Source organism: Uloborus diversus, chromosome 4, assembly GCF_026930045.1.
Source record: "Uloborus diversus isolate 005 chromosome 4, Udiv.v.3.1, whole genome shotgun sequence".
NCBI classification, from domain to species: domain Eukaryota; kingdom Metazoa; phylum Arthropoda; class Arachnida; order Araneae; family Uloboridae; genus Uloborus; species Uloborus diversus.
The window spans coordinates 86,484,011-86,498,400 of record NC_072734.1 but is presented as its reverse complement, the minus strand read 5'-3'; the positions used below and the strand labels follow the sequence as shown (position 1 = coordinate 86,498,400).

General features: G+C 32.0%; 1 protein-coding gene across 1 annotated transcript in view; it reads right to left on the bottom strand.

Annotated features, from left to right (window-relative positions):
• Positions 1–14,149, bottom strand: part of LOC129219862 (tensin-1-like) — a 70,544-nt gene extending 56,395 nt beyond the window's left edge. Inside the window, exons 1-9 of the mRNA XM_054854174.1 lie at positions 14,108–14,149; positions 8,736–8,797; positions 8,560–8,657; positions 4,644–4,694; positions 4,413–4,535; positions 4,266–4,330; positions 2,156–2,239; positions 539–651; positions 390–450 (exon numbers count right to left, since the gene is read on the bottom strand). Coding sequence (XP_054710149.1) covers positions 390–450; positions 539–651; positions 2,156–2,239; positions 4,266–4,330; positions 4,413–4,535; positions 4,644–4,694; positions 8,560–8,657; positions 8,736–8,769 — 629 coding nt within the window. The 5' untranslated portion in view covers positions 8,770–8,797; positions 14,108–14,149. The remainder of the gene's footprint in view (positions 1–389; positions 451–538; positions 652–2,155; positions 2,240–4,265; positions 4,331–4,412; positions 4,536–4,643; positions 4,695–8,559; positions 8,658–8,735; positions 8,798–14,107) is intronic.
• Between the last annotated feature and the right edge of the window lie 241 nt (positions 14,150–14,390).

Here is a 14,390-nt window from a genome sequence, read left to right as displayed (position 1 = left end):
GCTAGATATCAACTATTAGTGAAAAAATATTTAAATAAGTAAAGCAAAATTTTAGTTATTATTTAAAAAAAAACACACACACACACACTTTTCATATGAACTTCAAAAAATTTAATGTTTTGGAGTATACAAAAGAGCTTTGCAACTGTGCATTAATAATCACTTTATATATAATGATCAAGGTGATCCCCAGATGTGGGGGCTAAAGGGGTATATGCCAATAATAATCAAAGAATGTTATCATTTTTAACACTAAAGATAGTTGTAAGATTTCTAAATATTATTGCTATACTGTATTGAATGTGCAATACATGTTATGTTCATGAATACATATACTAGTTTAATTCATATAATTGTCAACAGAGTAGTTCGAAAAATAAAATACTTACTAGATTCCAGATGTGTGAATGAGCTGCATCCCTTGATATATTTTTAAAAAAGGTTTGCATCCTAAACAAACAAGAAAAATGGCTTATTAATTGAGGAGAAAAATAATTTTTTCACTTAGCAAAATAAGCAATGGGAGCAAAAATATTACCTCCTCTTGCATCAAAATTTGGCACTCCATGTATAATTAGACGATGCAAGTATAAAGGATTATTATTCATTCTTATTGCACCAGATAAAAGACCAGCAAAGTAGTGAACATACCTGGAAACAATGATGAAATACTAAATTTAGAAAATAATTACTTTTTGCATGTATTCATAAATAGCTATTTTACACAAAACCACAAGACTGCATCAAACATAGCACATTTTGTATTACAATGTGAAGTCTGACTGTGAAAAATTGACCCTTGACTCCGCCTTGTTTCAGAAGTGTTCATTTTTGTGAAGGGGTGATGAAGAGCGGAAAGATGAAGAATGGAATTTGCAATTGCGTTATTGGGTCTACAAATTGAATATGTCACCTAAAAAATATGTTTGGTTAAAAAAATTAACCAAAGAGGTAAAACATTTCAATTTTGTGCTGTCAAGGCAGACGTCTCATTGGCCAGGTTGTAGTCCAAGTAAGTGGGTGGGTCTTTCAGCAGCCATTGGTCTGAGGCAACAATGCCTCCTATAATTAATTTGAACTGAAAATTGGCGAGTGCAGGGTTGCAATAAAGACTGCAAAGCTAGTCATTTTTACTTTTATGCCTACTGAAGGCAGTTATTGCTGCTACTTAAACATTTCAGAATCGAATATATATTAGGAATACATATTTTTTCCATATCGCCAAAATATTGCTAAAATCTAAAATATTTCAAGCGTCCTTCCTTCCTTCTCAACCTATTTTAAGGAATAGACTCGTTTTCTTAAACGATCGACAAGGATCATTTGTTCATGGTCAGACTATATCTTATGAATAGTTACTTTGGTGCGTATTGTACTGGTAAAGAAGTTTAATAAGCAGGCCCACATCTATAAGTTTTGCCCCCCCCCCTGCAACAAAATCTCTAGGGCCCCTCCACAGAGGCCAGCAATGCATATTAATTTGCAACATTATAAGTCTTAGTGCTATTTTTTTCAATTTCTTCGGCCATTGAACCCTTTAAGGATGTGGGCCCCATTCCACTACGAATACATAAATCCGAACCTGACAATAAGATATCAGTTTTACATTATGGGGAGATAACATTTCCGGGCTTATTGGCCGTGGTCTAATTGGAGTAGAAGTTCAAGACGTTTCGGCTTGCTTTGCTGCAGCCATCATCAGTGGTTTGAGTTTGGTGAGACTGTTTGGTGGTCTCACCAAATGATGGCTGCAGCAAAGCAAGCCGAAACGTCTGGTACTTCTACTCCAATTAGACCATGGCCAATAAGCCTGGAAATGTTATCTCCCCATATTGGCGCCGGTCGTGAAAGCCTTAAATCAATAATTTATTTTGCCTTATATACATTTTAATTCTTAGCACGCCAAAATGCCTCAACTATCAGGAATGCCCTCAAAACATTCCCGTCAGTGCAATGGCATACACTCTATACATTTTAAGAACTTCATGTTCATTTCAAAAAATAAAACAACAAAAAAGCTGCAATCTATTGGCAGTATCTATGAGAAATACACAGCACCAGCAGTTTAAATGTTTTTGCTTAAATGCAAAATGGATTGTTTAAAATAATTAGTAAATTCATTGTTTAAAACAATATTAATTGAAAAATTATATACCTTTTCTGTGAGGGCTGCATAGAATCTGATAATTTGTCATCAAAAAACTGTTTCATAGCAAATCTGTCAAGAGCTTGATCAGCACTAAAATACATAAATTTATTGAAATAATAAGCAGTTGTTGTTAAGACTATTTGTAGTAAGAAGAAAATCTTTTGCAGATTGTTTATACTAAAAAAAAACTTGTTTTTCTTAAGCAACTTTTTGAAATAAGAATAAATAATTTTGAATAAATAATCATCTTTATAAAATAAGTTCTATGGAGAAAAAAAGTCATGCATCCAAAAAGAAAATAAATCCTTCATTAATTGAGTTTTGATTAACCATAGTTACTGCTGCCCTAGCCGATAATAAGGTTGCTATTTTTTTTTTTTGTAAATAGGTAAGTCCCTGGAAAGACAAGGTGTTTTATTTCTGTTTTTCAGGTGTTTTATTTATTTATTTATATAAATAATGTAAATTTAATAAAATGATGAATTTCTAATTTTGGAATAAAAACGTGTTCTAGATTTTTTTTTTCATGCATATTTTAATATTTAACTTGACACTAAAAAAAATCAGTGGACTTTTTAAAACTTACAATCAGTTATTTTCCGATTTTAGTTTTTCAACCGTAAAACCTTACTTTTTATATGTTCATTTTCATCTTTTAAAAATAGTCCATAGCTTTTTTAATTAATACATTTTAAAAATTTGCTATCCTGACAAGTTTTTTCTTCAGAGTTTCTACTAACTGAAATTGCCGAGGCGCCAGCGGCCCCAATCTGATAATCAAGTTTCTACTGTACATCTATACATATAATAAAATAAGATGTTTGTGTGTGTGTGTGTGGCGCGCTTTCCGGGAAAACGGTAAGGCCTAGAAAGATGAAATTTGGTATACAGGTACAGTTTCTGCCGAAGAAGTGCACCTCAGGCTTCGATTTTTGATATTTTAATTAGAAAAAAAGTTATTTAATGTTTTATGTGTTTTTTGCACTTTTTAGTACTTTTTACCTCACAGACCCCGAACCAATCGCACCACACAAGTATTTTTGTACTATAGTGTTGGAAATTTAATTTTAAATATGATGAATGAAAAATTTTTGAAGATAGAGCAATTTTTGTATTTTTTATGAATTTTTGAAAAAACCTTCAATTTGCATTTTTTCCTGGCTTTTACATTTTTCTAATATCCTGCGAGAAGTATCACAGCCTCATTTCTAAAATTTAAGTTGGTAATAGTAAAAACATTTCGCCCTCTTCAAAAGAAAAAAGTTCTTAAAAATACGCAATAGTTTTTTTTTACAATTTTTTTAATGCTGAACACATATCTTTCTACGCATCGCATCGGTCGGAAAAAGCATTCTTCAATCTTCTATGCTTCTGACGTCACTACTTGGATTTCGATTCGATATTTACGACGGAATCTTAATCGCAAACAATGTTAATCTTTTTTTTTCTCACTATATAGCTTACTTCTACATTTTATGACGTGATGACCACGTGTTTTTCCGGCAGCGCTTGCTTTTTTTCTTTCCTTTTTTTTTTTTTTTTGTTTAATTTAGGGAATGCATTTATTTCATTTTCCATCTCCCCTCCCCCCCCCCCCAAGCTGGACGCTTTGCTGTTTCGATATTACGTTACATTTCATAGTTGTGCGCATTTAATTCAATAAAAACAGCGAGATTTTTTTTTATTTGTCACTTACTTTACTTTGTTACATTTTGCACACTACGGGGAGTTTTGGAGATAACTTTTTTTTTTTTTGTTCTACTTAAATAAAAAAAGCGGTTTTTTGAGTGATATTTGTTTTTATTAGGAAATGAGCGGGGAGGTTAAAATAAATAGAGATGTAAAAGAAAATTTAGAGATTGATCGTAAAGGTAGATAGCCGCCGAAGGCGTCAATCTTGGCGTAAAAATGTGAATGACAAGTTAGCCAAACAGCCGCCGTAGGTGGCTGCTTGCATAGAAAGGTGAATGACGTAAGAAGGCGAACCAGCTGGTCGCCGCAGGCGGCTAGTAAATTAATAAAATAAGTTTTAAAAATAAAAATTCATCAGGTAACATTTCTACTCTATATGTTACTCAAATATTAAATAAAGGCTTTGACTATTTTATGCACTTACCTTGCACAAATGTTGCTATAATGCATATATGCAGCAATCACAATACCGGCTCTGCCTTTATCACCCTAAAAATATTCTCAATTTCAGTACATATAATGTGTAATAGTGTTCAGTACATTGTAAGCATTTTAAAAAGCTAATACTAACCTTAGAATGGATTATGGCTATATTTTGTGGATCACTGTATATCCATGAGTCAATTGATTTACAAATACTACACAACCTTTCCAAAGGTGGGGCTAGATTTTGGGGCCAGCCAAATTCTAATACCTAGGGAGAGAATAATTTCGAAATCAGAAATAGTATACATTTCCGATAAAATTATGATACAGCACTGATTTTTTAGTATAAAATTTAATTATAATAATGTACACGTACCCTGTTGTTGAATTTTGCCAAGTCATAACGCTTTTCTGACAAATTGAAAACCTGAAAGAATTAAGATCAGTATTTATATTAATATGCAGTTGCATTCAGGCAAATAATAAAATATAATAAAGCTCATAACTCTTGAAAATATTTATCGGAAAGGAAAATTTAAAATCCAAACATTGAAGCTTGTTTATAAAAAATATTATACTATATGCATGTATTTATTGATGCATTAGTCCTTAACAGTGATAGGTCCTTAACAGTTAACTAGTTCTAACTTATTCGGCAGATTATTTAGTGCAGCATGTACGGCACACTGTAAAAAATTACGGAAACCTTTTTTGTTAAAATGGAAAGGTTTCTGAGTATAACAAAATCCTGCCTTCTATAGCACTTTTCTGATCAAAAGAGAAACCTTTTTTGTATATTCAGTAAGTCGAGTGCTGCGCTTCCGCTTTGCGATTCTATCTCAGGGAGAAGTGAAACTGAAACTAGAACTGCAGTGACCATGGGAAGAATTTTGAGTTGGTCGCTTAACTCCGGTAAGTGTAAGACAATTTTAGGTAAGTCTTTTTATATTATGATAATTAATCTTAGATTTAAGCTGAAGATATGCATAACATTTTTTTAGTTTCAAAATAAGAAGGGGAACTCTCGTAGTGCATGTTCAAAGGAGAACTGAAACTTGAATTTTAGTTGACGCCATGAAAGCGAATCTGTGTTTTGTTGCTTAATTTCTGAGTGTTTTTTCCTCTTTGTCACCCCACTTTGATAAACATCACTGACTTCTCGATATATAGTGCTAATTCTTTCTTTCCCATTTTTCTAATTGAAAGCATATTTAGAGTAACGGTTCGGATACTGTAGATAAAACAGATCGCTGGGTGTTTCATGTCTGAAGAGAATATGTAGAAATTGTGTTTTTGACTTAGTACTTCGGGCTTGGAAGATGTTCGTGCTATTTTCGGACAGGCAGATACGTTTTGTTTTGATCGCCTTGGTGATGGGATGTGGATTTTACCGAGTTGGTATACTTTTCCATTAGTTAGTTTATTATATGTTCCAGCAGTGAGAATAATTTTTGGATCCCGTGTTATCAAGTTTAAACAAAGCCTTTTGGATTACAACATCCAGATGCAATGGAGATACATTTATATAATTGAGCACTGCTGCGCTGGTAACATTTAAGTATTGTTGAATATATTCATATATTTAAATATATGATATATTTCTTGTAAACATATGTATATTTCTTGTTGATATACATTTGATAGAATTCCAACGGCAATTGATTTAGAATTTTTAAAACTATTTTAAAGTTATTGTTTGTTGCTCAAACGCATTATACTGTGATAGTCTTATTTTGTGAATAATGTTTATGTTGAATTTTAACATTTATACCACTCCCAAAAAATTGAACACTGGCAGAGTCAATTAACAGAAAAATGACTAATTTTTAAAATTGTTGCAAGTTTCGTGTGAAAACTGTATTAGTAAATAGAACTGATTGATATGCTTAAGTAAAATGATTGTGTACAAAACTTCTACTTTGCTATTCTAATGAATGAGCAATTTTTTATGTGTAAGTAAATTGTTTTAATTTAAAACACAATTAATATGCAGTACTCCCCATCAGATATATTATTCCATAATAACGTCAATCTGTTTTAAATATGTAATGTTTTATTTGAGTTATTCTACTGATAAAAATATTATTTTTTAAGAATTCGATTTTTCATTCCCAAACAGTGTACATTTTGAGTTAGGTTTTGTATTTTTGCTGGACTGGGTCAAGAAAAAAAGAAAAGTAAATGTCGAACAGTGTCAGCATCGGAAATTGGTGTCATAATCAAATCCACCAATTTCCCTGTTAGTACTTTTCGATTATTTTTGCTCATCTGAAGATGCTGAAAAGGTTTTGAAGACATCGTGATGGATGCTTGAAGAAGAACTGTATGGAGGTAGGTACGTTATCTGTCAACTTTATCATTAAAAAATATTTGAGCAGCTAATGCAAAAAAAAAAAAGTTGTAATTTCAGAATGGTTAAATATTTCTGTATAAGATGTCATTTTAAAGAACTCAATTTTTAATGAAATAAAAAGCCAATTCTTGCAATACTTTTCAGATATTTTTAAAAAACAAAATGTTTAATTTTTAAGACTAAATTCTTCCTCAGGATTTTGTTTTAAGAATGTTATGTATGAAAGTCCAGCATTATTTTGAGAATTATGTAATGTTGAACCACAAATGATTTCAAAATTGCTTATTTAAAAGATTTACTGCTAATAGATATGAAAGAATTGAAACTGATATTGCAACATTGTAGTTAAAATTTATATTTTGGAAAAAAAATCGCAGAAAAAGGATTCCGAAATGCTCGGAAACGTTTTTTAAAACTGCATGGAGAATTCCGAAATATTCAGAAACGTATTTGATAATTTCATGAACTGCAGCTGCACAATATACTCGGAAACGTTTTTGAAAATTACAGAAAAGGTTTCAGAAATACTCAGAAACGTTTCTGAAAATTACAGAAAGTGAATTCCGAAATACTTAGAAACGTTTCTGGAAATTACAGAAAGAGGATTCCGAAATACCATGAACGTTTCCGGATTTTTTTTACAATGCAGTCCGAACACACTCGATGAATGGGCATTTGTTTCTTTTCTTTTGTTTTTCATTCTTTTTAAAAAGGTTCAAAAGTTTTTATTTGATGAATTGGCAACAACAATTCTTCTGTATAATTCGGAAGAGGAAAAGACTACTAAATTTTGTGTTTGTCCGCTGTTTAGACGCTTTGAGTTATTGAGTTTCATCCCCCATCTCTTCATTTAAGCCCCCCAAAACCAGAAGCCTAAAGTTCTCTCAGATTTTTCTAAAAACAATTACACATCAATAATAATGTTTTTAGCACGTACTATATGCCCTAGTTTTTACTCAATAACAATCGTTTTTACCTTTTGAAAGGGAAATTTTGTTTATGGTCAGACTACCGCTTTTCACATTTCTACCACCAGAAGAATCTAGCCGAAACAGTTGTGAAGACGTTTCATTATCTTCATCGTCAAGGGGGGGGGGGATATTAAAAAAAAATATCATACCTCATTATTTTTCTCATTGTTTCTTTTAAACAATTACAAAAAATAATTTATAATCATAAATGTTCCATCTGCCAATTGGAAAAATCTGTTAGCCATCAGAAGTGTTATTAGGACCAGGAAATGAGGCTCAATAAATCCTGTCTTCTCTAGCTTCTTCTAATTCCCAGATTAGAGTCTCGCTTGAAAAATTTCTTCACTCAACTTTGATTTCTTAATCAAAAGCATACATGCAGTGGTGCCGTTGAAGTGGGATGGCGGCCCCTCATTTTTTTAGTAACTGTCATTGCCCACTTCAATAAAAATAAAATAATAGCAAAACTAAAAAGCTTTAGCACTCCTTTTGTTATTGACTGACCGCTCAAAGGGCAGGTTTCTTTAGGTAGGGTAGGTTTCTTTTCCCCACCTGATCTAAGAAAAATACTTTTTTCTCTCATTACTTGATTGCCTTTTCTTTCTATATTTCATAATCAACGTTTTTAGACCCAAATAATAGCCATTTTTCTGTCCCATATTCAAGTATTTCTTCAGAAAGAATATTGCAGAGTATTTGAAAACAATCTATGTATAAAATAAAAAATGTAGAAAATACTGCACCCGTTTTAAGTGAAGTAATACAAGCGACAAAAACATTTAGTGCAGCTAAGCACTCTCGAATATGCGTATTCTGAGCAAATTACCACGGAACTTTCGATTTCTTACAATTTTTGTGGCAAATTTTGAAACTAGCAATAATTTGATTCAATCGTATTGCAATTTTTTACAGTGAATTTTACACAAAACATTAAATTAATAAATAAATAAAAAGAACAATTACTATACCATGTAGCTTGTGCCATGTTTTGTGCGTAGCATGCGCGTTACTTCTTTCAAATTATTTTTATATGTGACATCAGATTCTGTCTTTGGGAAAACAACAACTAGAAAAACAAACATTGGTAAGAATACCAAAAGTTTTTCATGGTAATGATGAAAAAATATAACACTGAATAACTTACCAATGATTCTTTCGGTGACGTATGTAATATCCATAGCAAATGTAGGATGCCTGTCTAAGCTCCTAAAATTAACAAAAGGAAAATAAAATCAAACTGCCATTCATATGATAGAAAATTGCCCTGGATGATACAAAATCAAACTTATTCTTAATTAGCATACTTCTCAATAGGGTAACGACCCCAGTAATTGGCACTTTAAAAGTTTGTCCTTAAACTTACCTCTGTTTTCATTACTTAGAAAAAAATATTCACTTGCAAATATTTTTGTATCAAAGAATGCACATCTGTGCATCTATTTAGTTCACTAAAATCAAAAATATTTGAATTGATATTTTTATAAAAATATATGTGTAAGAAGTTACCAAGATCACCAGTAATTGGCACCTGATACCCCAATGTATGACACCTTGTGATCCAGTAATTGGCACATGTTAATAAAACTGGAAAATCGCTTTTTTTTTCACTTTTAGATTACAGTTAAATCCCGACTTACGCGAGGGATGCCTTCCAAAACCCCTCGCGTAAGTCGAAATTTCGCGTTGTGGCGAAGGGTGTGTGTAAAAGCTTTTATAAATATATCCAATTATTTTAAACACTTGTAAACACCACCTAAAACTGTTAAAAATCATTTCTCAACTATACATTACTGTTTCTTACATAAAAAAACTGAATTTTTCTTTGTATTTAAAAAAACGTTTTATTCAACCCAAAATACTGCTATGATGCACAAAATTAATGATCAATGGGAAAAAAAGATATAAAATAAACCAGTACGGTGTACATAGTGTATGTAGTAAGAAAAACAAACGCACTATAGTCTTAATGTAAAATAGATCCAGTAATGATATTTGTAACTTAATCAAGTGAAGATGATGATGATTTATGCTGCGTGATCAAACCGTTGTTCTTATATAATTTTAAAATAAACAACACAGTTGCCTCACTATTTTTTTTTTTTTTTTTTTTATAACGTTTCCATCTATGGTAACACCCCTCTTCCTGGTTTCTTGAATTCACAATACGACAGCAGCTTCCATTTTCATAATTTTTGCATTTTTCCGAGATACTACTCAGTGAACTTTTACGGATTTCCTTTTCTTGACTTTTAATTGTACATATGGAAGATTCACCCATACCTAATTGTAGTGCGACCTTCAACGCATTTAATAGTTGTTCATGCACATAACATTTAGCTTTTCTTTAACAGTCAAAAACTTTCTCATTTTCTTTCATCTACACAAACTTTAGATGAAACGGCGCTCTTAGGTGTCATTACATTTCATCAACATTCACATTTAGAATGAAATAACATTTAGAATGAAAATGAGGAGTATTTGTATAAGTGATGTTCAGACTAGTACGATGTTGGAACTTCCCCTCTCAGTGATGCTAAAGAGATGAAGGTCCATTCACGAAAACATTTTTTTAGTAGAAAATAACAAAGCCGATACTTACACTCCACAATTCCCTTCCGAAAATTTTCGTGCTGCGGGCGAGGAATTCGCGTTAGATCTAAAATTCTTTACTGGGGAAAAAACCGCGTTATAGCCATTTCGCGTAAGTCGGATCGGGTTGTAACGGGAGTCGACTATCGCGAACGATATTTCGAAAAAAAGAAAAGAAATTTTTTAATTTTACTCGTGCTTCAAAACGCCCCCCCCCCCCCCCCGATTTAATGAAGAGTTTTAGCTTCTAACGGAGTCTACACATCACTGTAAATCTGTTTATTTTACAATGTCTTTTAGTCAGCCGTGAAGCTATTTTACTAAGTCCCTCTTGGTGAGAGACAACGCACAGTAAAATAATAATCTCCAAAGTAAAAAAAAAAAAAAAATCCCTAGGACAACAGAAAAGAAAAATATTAATTTTGCACATGTACGTTTCAAAAAAAAAAAAAAAATTTCGATTCCTTGAAAAGGTTTTAGATTCCAAGCTGCCTGGAGCCAACTCCCCAACTGTAAATCTACTTATTTTACAATGTCTCCTTGCCTGCTGTAAAGTTATTTTACTAAGTCCTTCCTCTCTGATGGCAGACCAGACAAAGTAAAATAATCTTTTTTATGGCAAAAAAATAATAACTTTTATAATTAAAAAAAAAGAAAAATACTACTTTTGCTCATGCGCGTGAAAATGAAGAATTTTCATCTAAATAGCAAAACAAAGTTTATAAATTAAATAATAAATTTTTAATTGAAATTTGATACCACAAGTAAAAAAGAATATTTTTAATAAACTAGTTTTACTAGGTTTTTGAAATAAATATGCATGAAACTCGTTTTATCCGTGAAACTAACGCTTTTAAAGTAAATAATACAATTTCAGAGTATTCTTTTTCCTCTCTCCCCATTGCTAGATTAATTAATTAGTGATAATTTTGAAGTGAAGGAAATAAATAATACCCCCCCCCCCCCAAAAAAAAAAAATCATTATAATGAACATAATACTAGGTTAAGGCTGAGTTAATGAAGCACTATGACACATTTTACAGGAATGTATCATTAAATTAAATTATTATATTATTCATAAAAATTATCATTAATCAATTACTAATTGACGTTTACTTTTTTGATGAAATTAAAGTATCCAACAACTTGTAAATGTTCAGACGATTCTTTGTGGTCCTCACATGTTTCTGCATTGAAAAGGGGATTCTTGTAACCTTGAAACGCGCCTGAAATTCAATTTGGCTATTCATACGCATTCCCATTTTAGTTTCAGTATAAAGGTGAATGTTTGTAAGTTGATGCTCAGTTTTACTTTTAACAATAATTTAAATGAATTTTAAATATTAATCAAAATGCATAATTTTTCTTAATATAAAACCGGTTGGTGGCGTGATGGTTAGGCGCTGGCCTTCTACGCCTGCGGACCCGGGTTCGGGAATGCTTGAGGAGGGTAGTCGGTGGGATTTCGAGATGCAGAAAATCATCAGCGCCCATGTCGTATGATTATGCGGCATGTAAAAGATCCCTAGGGTATTCGTTTGGCATAGAATTCCCTCGGCAAAATTAAATTCCCGGTGCAATTTCGCATCAAAAGAGAGCCCGGGTGCCTCCATCTGGTGGAAACTGGGCGTCAAAAAAAAAAAAAAAAAAAAACTACGGTGTCATGCATTAGCGCCTTAATGCTGACACACGAAAGACTGATGCATTGTAGGTCTGGTTATGGCCTAGACGCCGCGAGGTGGGTCTCTTATACAGCCCCATTGGGAAAAAAAACCTCACTCAATTTGTTTATATCGACATAATTCGTCAACACATGTTAATTGCTACACTTTGTTTCAAAGCAATTTTTTTTCTTTTTTATTTGTGTGTTTTCTTCATTTGTTATTGGATTCAAATTATTGTAAATGGTTGTTCGTAAAGCACGTTGTACGTATACTGAGGGTTTCTAAAAAATAAAGTCCATGACCCAAAAATGTAAAAATTTACTTAAAGTTGAAAATAAGTGCGGGAGCTGAACTTCTGTGAGCTCCCATGCAAATTAAGCCCTTACGTTTTCTTAAAATAATAATAGTAATAAAATAAATAAATAAATATTAATAGTAACTAAAAGTTTTAGTACTTTAACGAGTTGATTAAATTGTGTTCATCGCAATATTGATTTTTTTATATTTATTTTTTCTAATACTATTTTTTTTTCGTCTGTAATTTATTTTCTAAGTTTTAAGTAAATGAGGAATTTTTAAAAAAGAAAAAAATAAATAAATAAAAAAACACTCAGAAAAATGCTTAATAGAGCAGAAATAATTTCTTATTTTTCCAGACAAAAAAGTTATTTCTATTAGGAATTATTTTGGTCTCTGTCAACTTTATAGTTGGACAAAGAGACATAGTCAAACAAACAAACTTACAGTAGATCAAATAGACATTGTAAATTAAACAACTTTACAGTGAGGCAAAGGGGCATTGGAAAATAATATCAACTTTACAGCAAGGGACAGGGCATAGTAAAATAAACAGCTTTACAGTGAGGTGAAGGGGCGTTGTAAACAAACGAAACAACCTTACAGTAGGGAAAGGACATTGTAAAATAAACAACTTTACAAAAGGGCCAATGGACACAGAGAGAGGAAAAGAAATAAAACTTTCAGTGTGGCAAATGGACATTGTAAAACAAACAAATTTGGAGAGATTTAAGCGCGCTGTCTCCATATTTTTCATCATCTACTAACCAACTAGACAACTGCTGTTTGTTTGCTGATGTATAAATGAATGAAAAGTTCGTTAATGTGGGAAAAACACTTTAACCCCAAATGCATTGTGATTTCGGTGAACATAAACCTTACAGATTACTTCGTTTGATAAGGAAAAATGTAGTTTTAAAAATAAAAGATAACCTCGAATTCTGAGCTCATGCGCAGCGCAGACGAACCCAGCAGACATCTAGATAGTTTTCTTTCTCTGTCTCTCGCAATCAAATGATCGACCGCTTCTGGAAATCTTAATTTCAGATTATCAACCTTATGTTTCATTATTCAATTTAATTTCACATTCTTAAACTTTCTTTTTAAGAAGGGGAACTTTCAAGATTCACCTCTTGGACAGGCCCGTTATTTCAAATTTTTCCACTGGACGAAGAGTTTCTACTCGATGCAAATTCTATCTAAACAACAAGTAAACAAACAGGGTGCTTTTTTTTTGGGTTTTCTCTGTGATTAAAAAAAAAAAAAAAAAGTAAACCCATAGCATTCGCATTCACCGTCTGCTTAGCATCAGTTTTTTATTTCTCCAAGCCAAACACCAAATTTTATTTATTTATTATTATTATTTATTTGTTTTCTTAGGTCTTGTCTATCTTTCTCGTGAACGCAGTATGGAGTAGTCACATTTCCGTTCTGGATAATGGTGATTTTAATCTCGCTCGTTTCTTTAAACCCGTCTTTGATGTACCCTTATCTTGAGGAGATGTTTTCTTTCTTCCCTTTTTTTTTTTTGAAAGTGCACCTTTACTGAATGCAAGTGTACTAAATTTCTGGAAACTGGGCTTCTATAAATGTTTCTAGTTACCATATAGCTTCACCTTAAGTAACGCTACTTAAAAAGAAGAAGCTGTATCGTTACTAAGTCCAGTTTCTTAGAGATTTTTAAGTAGTACTGCAGATTTTTTTTTTAATTTACAGTGTAGAAATACGTATTGATCAGCCACCTTTTGATCAAGAAAAATGGAATTAAAAGCTGCCATACACATAAAATTGCTTTTTGATGAAGACTGTTGGCATTGAGAGAACGTTTATTATTCTCACGAATAATAAAAGTTCTCTCACGAATTAAAAATAAAAAAAGATAATCTTTATAGAGAGAAAATGTCTCTCACGAAAATATTACTTTAGTGTTAAAAACATTATAAGAGTTATAAAAAGCATTCCTTACCTAGATCTTCTGATTTTTTCAGGTGCTTTTACCAGTGAAGGGCTTTTCTGAAATGGAAAATGACAATTATTTTGGCTGTGAGAAATTATTAATAGTGAATTATTAATGAACTATTAAATTATTGAAAGTGAGTTCTTCAAAACCTGTATTAATTATTCGACTCCATATTAAATAATCCTATCGTATATATAATTGTGATATTTATTAATGGGTCATGATAGCTTGCAGCGGTTGCATTTTTAATTAGTACCAGGGGCTCCGCCGCCGCTCGAAGACGCTTATC